The sequence below is a fragment of the Morone saxatilis genome, unplaced genomic scaffold (assembly GCF_004916995.1).
Source record: "Morone saxatilis isolate NCDOM2014 unplaced genomic scaffold, NCSU_SB_2.0 Contig14, whole genome shotgun sequence".
NCBI classification, from domain to species: Eukaryota; Metazoa; Chordata; class Actinopteri; family Moronidae; genus Morone; species Morone saxatilis.
Window position 1 is genome coordinate 20,295,233 of NW_023339696.1, and position 7,089 is coordinate 20,302,321.

The 7,089-nt window shown below is 34.0% G+C and overlaps 1 protein-coding gene across 1 annotated transcript in view; it reads left to right on the plus strand.

Moving 5' to 3' along the window:
* Positions 1-4,392: 4,392 nt before the first annotated feature.
* LOC118323206 (dehydrogenase/reductase SDR family member 7C-B-like) overlaps positions 4,393-7,089 on the plus strand; it is a gene marked incomplete at its 5' end in the record, with an annotated part of 8,530 nt that continues 5,833 nt past the window's right edge. The window contains 4 exon segments of the mRNA XM_035655141.1: positions 4,393-4,570; positions 4,662-4,774; positions 6,153-6,363; positions 6,459-6,551. Coding sequence (XP_035511034.1) covers positions 4,393-4,570; positions 4,662-4,774; positions 6,153-6,363; positions 6,459-6,551 — 595 coding nt within the window.

Consider the following 7,089-nt stretch of genomic DNA (forward strand, 5'->3'; position numbering starts at 1 on the left):
CTCACCACTAACTAAGTAGTGATTAGTTCACACTTAATAGATCATCAATAAAGGGATTTTAATTAACATATTAACTGACTTGTGCCCAATTAGATGGATTCATCTTATAAAAGTCTCTTTTTTGTTGTTTTCTAAAGTCTCTGATTTAAAAAAAACAAACAGCTCTTCATCTTTTTCCTTTGTTCTATTTTATTTTATTTGTTTAATGATTAAAATTAAAAATGAATACTATAAGACCCACTAATCAATGCATGTTGATGGGAAAATAATCACATATAGTCCCATTAAATCACATGTATTATGTTGTTGTTGAGACACCATAATGCAGCACTGTTTGTCTCTAATGTCACTTATTTAATACCTTTATTGTGCAGTTTTTCATACATATATACATATTTATATACATATCACGTCTTCAGTTTGCTTGTCAACAGTCTAAAACACTACAACATTCAATTTAATGTCATATATGACAAAGAAAAACAGCAAATTGTCACATTTGAGAAGCTAAAACCAGAAAGTGTTTTGCTTAACTAACTGATAATCAGAGTAGCTGCACATTAATTGATCGATGAAGCTTTATGTGCAAATCAAACAAATGTAAGGATGAGATTAAACAAATAAAAATATAAATACAGTGCGTATAAGAAGAGCTTGTACTTAATGCTAATGTAAATATCTGTTTTAGTTAGTTTTTGGTTAAAAAAAAGAGATTGATATTTCAGATTTTATGCTTTTATTGTGATAAAATCAGCATCCAACCTTTAATTTCTTCACACACACACACATACACACATAACATCAACTAATCAGCAGCTCTTAAAGTGAAATGAATAATGTTATTTTAACCTGACTTAAGCAACTTGTGTTTATTACAAGCAATGAAAACTCTTTATTTAAGATTGTTAAAATAAGTATTTTGGTGACTTTATTGATCTGAATTTAAGAATTTGTACCTTTTAATCGAAGATTAATAATCAGCAATCTGACAATAAGACACACTTTATTCAAACATAATAAAAATTAGTGACTTTATCTTAAATAAAGGAACCAGAAACATTTTTATTTTTAATATTTTGTCATTAAAACAATGAAAAACTAAACAGCTGCTTTATTTCCAATACTGGGACCAGACGACTTTCTCTTAAACTAATTTAAGAAAATATCTTATTAAGATTCTTATTTTATTAAGACAAAGTAAAAAAAATAAATTTTAAAACCAGATTATTTTCCTAATACAAAAACATCTTCAACAAAATTATTTTTCTTTTTAGACAAAAATATAAGACTAATTTCCCAGAAAAAAGGCTGTTTCACTTTCTTGAGAATGATAACAGGTTTGTGGCATCAATTTTTGAACACAGATTTTTTTTAATGTATTTTCTGTCTTAATCGAATACGTAAAGGGACTTTAGTATCAAATATACTCTATAAACACTCAAGAATACATTTAATTCAAAAACTCCTTGACAGTTGCTGTTAGTTCCCATTTAAAAGATTTTAACAGGATATAATTTAATATGTTTATTAAGACTCTGGACTCTTAAAACCAGATTATTTTTCAAAATAAAACACAAAATAGGCTCCTTATTTGCAGTGTTTCAGTGTAGTGCACATAACTAATGTCAGCCATATACCACAGTGCTCTTACCCAGCAGCCCCTTGTCCTGTCACTCTAAACATGTCGACAACATACGCTTGAAAATAACTGACTCAGCTGTGCTGCTATTAAAAGAGCTCAAATCCCAAAGTATTGCTGTGGCCGTCCGGCTGTCCCGTGGTCGTGGTCGTCGTGGTCGTCGGAGGAGCTCAGTGAACGAGCTGCTGAGGCTCTTCAGGAGAGGAATAAATCCAGATCACCTGCAGAGGCTGCAGACGCAGTAGGTGTGGGCTGATTATTCAGTTCCTGTAATATCGAGGTCAGAAAGGAGCTGATCTGTTTATTGTGTCTCAACTGGAGGATATTTTATCTTTAATTTAACCCAAACAAACAGCTGCTGTGTGGATTGAACGTGTCTCCTGTTCAGTTAATTGGGGTTTTGTGTCTCTGTTGTGGAATAATGAGGCTCTGAGTCCTCTGACAGAGATACACAATCTATTTCTGGGGCAGGTTTATATTTAGAAGTCTCTTCCTGGACAAACAGCCGGTGCTTGGCACGGTAAACCTCAACCTAAAGGTTACTCACAAACTAGAACATGTGAGTGCTGCTCTTCTTAATCTGAGGACAAACAAACTGGGCAAAATGTTGTTTTATGAAAGATACTAAAGTAACTCAAACACTGTGAAGACAACGGGCCCCTAAACCTCCTACATGGGAGCAAGAACCACAAACTTTATGGTCAACTGGAGTTTCTTTGTTGCCATTGTTGTGTCCCTTTGTCTTCGTTTTGCATCTCTTTGTGGTTATTGTGTGTTTATTTGAGGTTACTTTCTATTTTTGTGGTTTCTTTGTGTCTCTTTTTGGTTGTTTTGTATTTTTTTAGTTGTTTTTTGGTTGATTTGTGTCTTTTTGAGGTTATTTTCTATTTTTTTTGTTGTTGTTTTGTGTCTCTCTGAGGTTGTTTTGTGTGTCTGAGGTTATTTTGTATTTTTCTCTGGTTGTTTTTTGTTAATTTTTGGTTGTTTTTTGTGTTTTTGTGGCCAGTAGACTGATTTTCCAACAGGATGGGCCTGTTCAGTAAGCCACGTATAAGACATAATCACATTCACAATTCATAAGTACTTTTTAAAAGTTTAAACTACGGTCTGAGAAGTTAAAAATTAGATAAGTTAAAGTTAAAAAAAAGACTTTGTGGAAGTTTTATTCTATGATTTTATGCATTTAATATGTGATTCATACCTTCCCTACATGCTTGGATTTATGACACTGTTTTGTGTCTGAAAATGTATTAATTAATGAACAAAACAACACAAACCAGCTTCAAATGGCAGATTTTAGTTTCAGTCTTATGATTTGGGAATGTGATTCACCTCATTAAACACCGACTGTATATTGTGATCAGATCTCATATATACACATTAATAATGTGGTATTTATTATTCAGTTTGAATTACTAACGTAAGAACATGGTTAAAAGTGTCTTCTCTGTTTTTATTTCAGAGCTGTAGGAATAGTTAGATTTAAATATGGTTGTAGAGGGTGAGATGGAGTCCAATGTTACGGAGCCGGAGAGCTTTTGGGTATGAAACGCTCCTTTTTCCTGTAAATCACGTTCATCAGATCTCATCTCATCTCATCTCCACTATCACATCAAAATTATTTATCATCTGAAAAGTATGTTTAAATCTCTGAACATGCTTTTACGACAGAAACGTGTTAGCTAACCATGACGACAACATCAACACTGGTGGTTTAATTATCCTTTTTTTTAAGGGAATAGTTTGATATTTGGTGAAATTTGCTCATTCGCTTTCTGTCCATTGATCTCTCTCTCACTCGGTAATGCGACACAGTTTACACGTATTAATCTCTTTTTATTGGAAAATCGAAAGGATGCAACGTTAAGACTTCTTTCCTGTTCCTTTACAGCGCAAACAATAGCTAACACAAGCTAACGAACAGAATCCATTAACATCAACAAACGGTTAGCACCCCACTACGACAGTCAAAACAAACGTAAAAGGGAATTTTGTGAAATATATTGTTAAATTCTCGTTTTATCTTGACAATTTTTGCTTGTTTGCTAACATGGACAAATTGCTAGCTAGCTAACGGAGAAAAACATATTGTCTCTTAATTGGATAATTCCGCTAATTCAAACTGTCCAATAGAAAGCTAGTTCGTATAATGGAGCTAATATTAAATATAAAATATGGGAACATTACAGATCGTAACGCTATTATAAATATTATTATTTAATTATTTATTTTCCAGCATTCAGTGTTTGGTTTTTATGTCTCGTCACCGTTTGTGGCTGAAACTTAAGATGTTTTTTCTGTTGTCTCGGACTCGTTGGTATTCGCACTCGGACTTGGTTTCACCAGAGTGAAGTTGCGTAGTTGCTCTTGATCGAGTCCAGTCATATATATGTGTGTGTTTTATTCTGAAATAACTTCCTCCTTTCCAAATAAAACCATTGATGAAGTGCACTTGTTCCAAAAGCGTTCGATTTCAAAATCTTGACTCTTTGGACTCGACTGCAGCAGTTTTCTGAAACAAATATTAACCAATAATCCAAGAAGATATAACGTTAATGAGCTTTAAAGGTTCTGGATTTAGTAAATTTGGACTGTTTCCTGTCTTTATGCTGAGCTAAACTAACAAGAAAAGCGAATGAGCACATTTTCTCAGAATGTGGAACTATGATATAATTTGTTTGAGCAGTTAAGATAAAAATATACTGTTTTATTTAAATTCTTCCCTTCTAATATAAAAACCACCGATGTTTCAGGACATCCTGCAGGAGATGGACCCGGCCTGGACCACCACCGTCCTCCTGGTACCTTGTGTCGTCGTGCTGACGGCTGGATTCTTCTACCTGTACAGCGCCGTCATCGGCCTGCTGTCCAAAACCTCCGTACGCAATAAGGTGGTGGTTATAACCGACGCTCTATCGGGGCTCGGAAAAGGTAACGGATGCTAACGAATAAGCGGTTTCTCTACGAAGAGCTCGCAGTCTGCTCATCAGTTATTTTTATGTCTTTGGTTCTATAAATGAAGAATGTGCAGGAGTGTTTCATAAAGGAGGCGCGAGGCTGATCCTCTGCGGGAAATGTTGGGACAAACTGGAGGAACTTGCAGATGATCTGGCGAACGCCTCGGACCCGACCGTGGTACGTAAACCGGCGCCGAAAACAAGGACGAAGTTGATGATCAATGGATTGATTGGTAGTTTTGATTCAGTGGTTCCCTCCGAAGGTTTACGTTCAGTTTAGAGGAGAAACGTCTCTTTGGTGGAGACTTTAAACAACTTATAGACAAAGAATTTATACTTTAAACACTTTTAATCTATTGTAAATAACATAAACGTATCTTAATGAAAGAGGTTAGCTAACGTAACTTAATCCTCATTCCTGTGAATTAACTCAAAAATGAATAAAGAAGCTGCGTTTTAAGTTACTTTATAGTAAAATAAATAATTTCTGTGAACACATTTTAAATAAGTTTGTAGAAATGTTGTTATGAGTGTAAAATACTTGCTAGTTTGAAGTTCAACTAATTTAATTTACCTTTTACAATAAATTAGTTATTTGTACTCAAATCAGATATTTTTTCATGTTTAAATTGTTGGAGCTAATAAATGTTTGAGTTGAACAGGTTTTATGCTTATTGTTTATTAAATAGCAACTTTTCTACATTTCAAATGATTCTTTCAAAATAAAAGCCTGTGTTCTTTGTCCAACAGGAATATATATTCATCATTTATTTTCATGTTTCAGTTCTACCTGCTTACAATAGACAATTATATATTTTAATTCAGTTTTTTGGGCAACAAATCTAACTGTGAATGAGTTTTCTTTACTTCATAGAAAGTACAGTAGATTAAAAAAAAACAATATACAACAATATCAACTCTGAGGATAAAATGTTCACTAGTTTATTTCCATGAATACAAAACCTACAGCCAAATAACTTGTTTTTGAAATTGAAAAAAGTGCATATGGAGGAAAAAACAACAAAGAAACACATTAATATTCAAAATGCCAAATAATAATATTAATAATAAAAACAAACAAGAATAAAAGCAGCAGATACATTAAAACATCCTCATATACAGAAACAGAAACTCTTCATTTATTTAATATTTTAATCAGAAATTAGTTTGTTACAGTTGTTCTACTCACACTATTTTAAAGAATATAAATAATACTTATATTACAATATCTAACACAATATGTAGAATATAGATGTATGTATAGGTATTTACATATAAGTAGAAATGTAAAAATAGAAATTAAATAGTAATGAGTTTTAAAGATTGTGGCTTGCAGAAGTTATAAATAATTACACGAATAACATAATAATAATCAAGTGTATTGAATATTAATGAACTTATTGCACATTATCAGCACCAGTTTGATGACTAATGAGGGAGGAGTTGTGCAGTTTGATTGACTTCCTGTGTGTGCAAACATGTAAATAACAACAATAAAAGCTCGTAGGTAAAGAAAACATTTTAAGCTCTTCCTCCTCACTGTTCCTCCTCCTCAGACGTTTCCTCCCAAACTGGTGCTGCTGGACTTCGGGGACATGGACAGCATGCCCGAGGCGGTGGAGGAGATCCTGGAGTGTTACGGCTGCCTGGACATCCTCATCCTCAACAGCAGCATGAAGCTCAGAGCGCCGGCACAGACGGTGTCTCTGGAGACCGACAGGCTGCTGATGGACAACAACTACTTTGGGCCGGCAACGCTGGCCAAAGGTAGGCTGGCGTAGCTCCCCGTGGTCGGTGGTTGGTTGGCGGGGGACCAGGTCTTCACTTTGGGGCTTCTTTGTGATGAAGGTTTGTGTCTCCAGGTGTGCTGCCCTCCATGATCTCCAGGAGGACCGGTCACCTGGTCCTCGTCAACAGCATTCAGGGGAAACTGGCGGTGCCGTTTCGCACCACATGTGAGTGCAGATGGTTTGTGAAGGGAAGGATTTTTAACTCTTATGTGAGGTAAAAATCCACATAAAGCACATTTTAATATTANNNCAAAGAAACCCCTTTAGACTCTTATTTTTTGGTATCTTGAACTGATTAATATCTATAAAAGCTGATTAACCTTAGCTAAAAGTCAATAAAACCATAATAATTCACCAAAATAATAATCATATTTAAAACAAAAAATTAATTGGACCTGTTTTTCATCAAATGTATTAAATAAAAACAACAAATTTAGGGATTTTAGAAGATTTCAAAATGTAGAAACATGAACAAAATGTTTTTTTACACTCCAGAAGACGTTATTGAGATATATTTATTTGTATTTTTATTTTTTAGCTTTAACATAACAACTTGTGTGACATATTTCATATTATATTCAATGTATAACAATAACTGCAGGACGTTTGTGTAAAACAAGCGATTTAGGTGAATTTAGCTGTGAATATTGATCAGAGATGAGTTTTCCTGATAGTTTTAATCACTTTTTATACAATTCTCTGT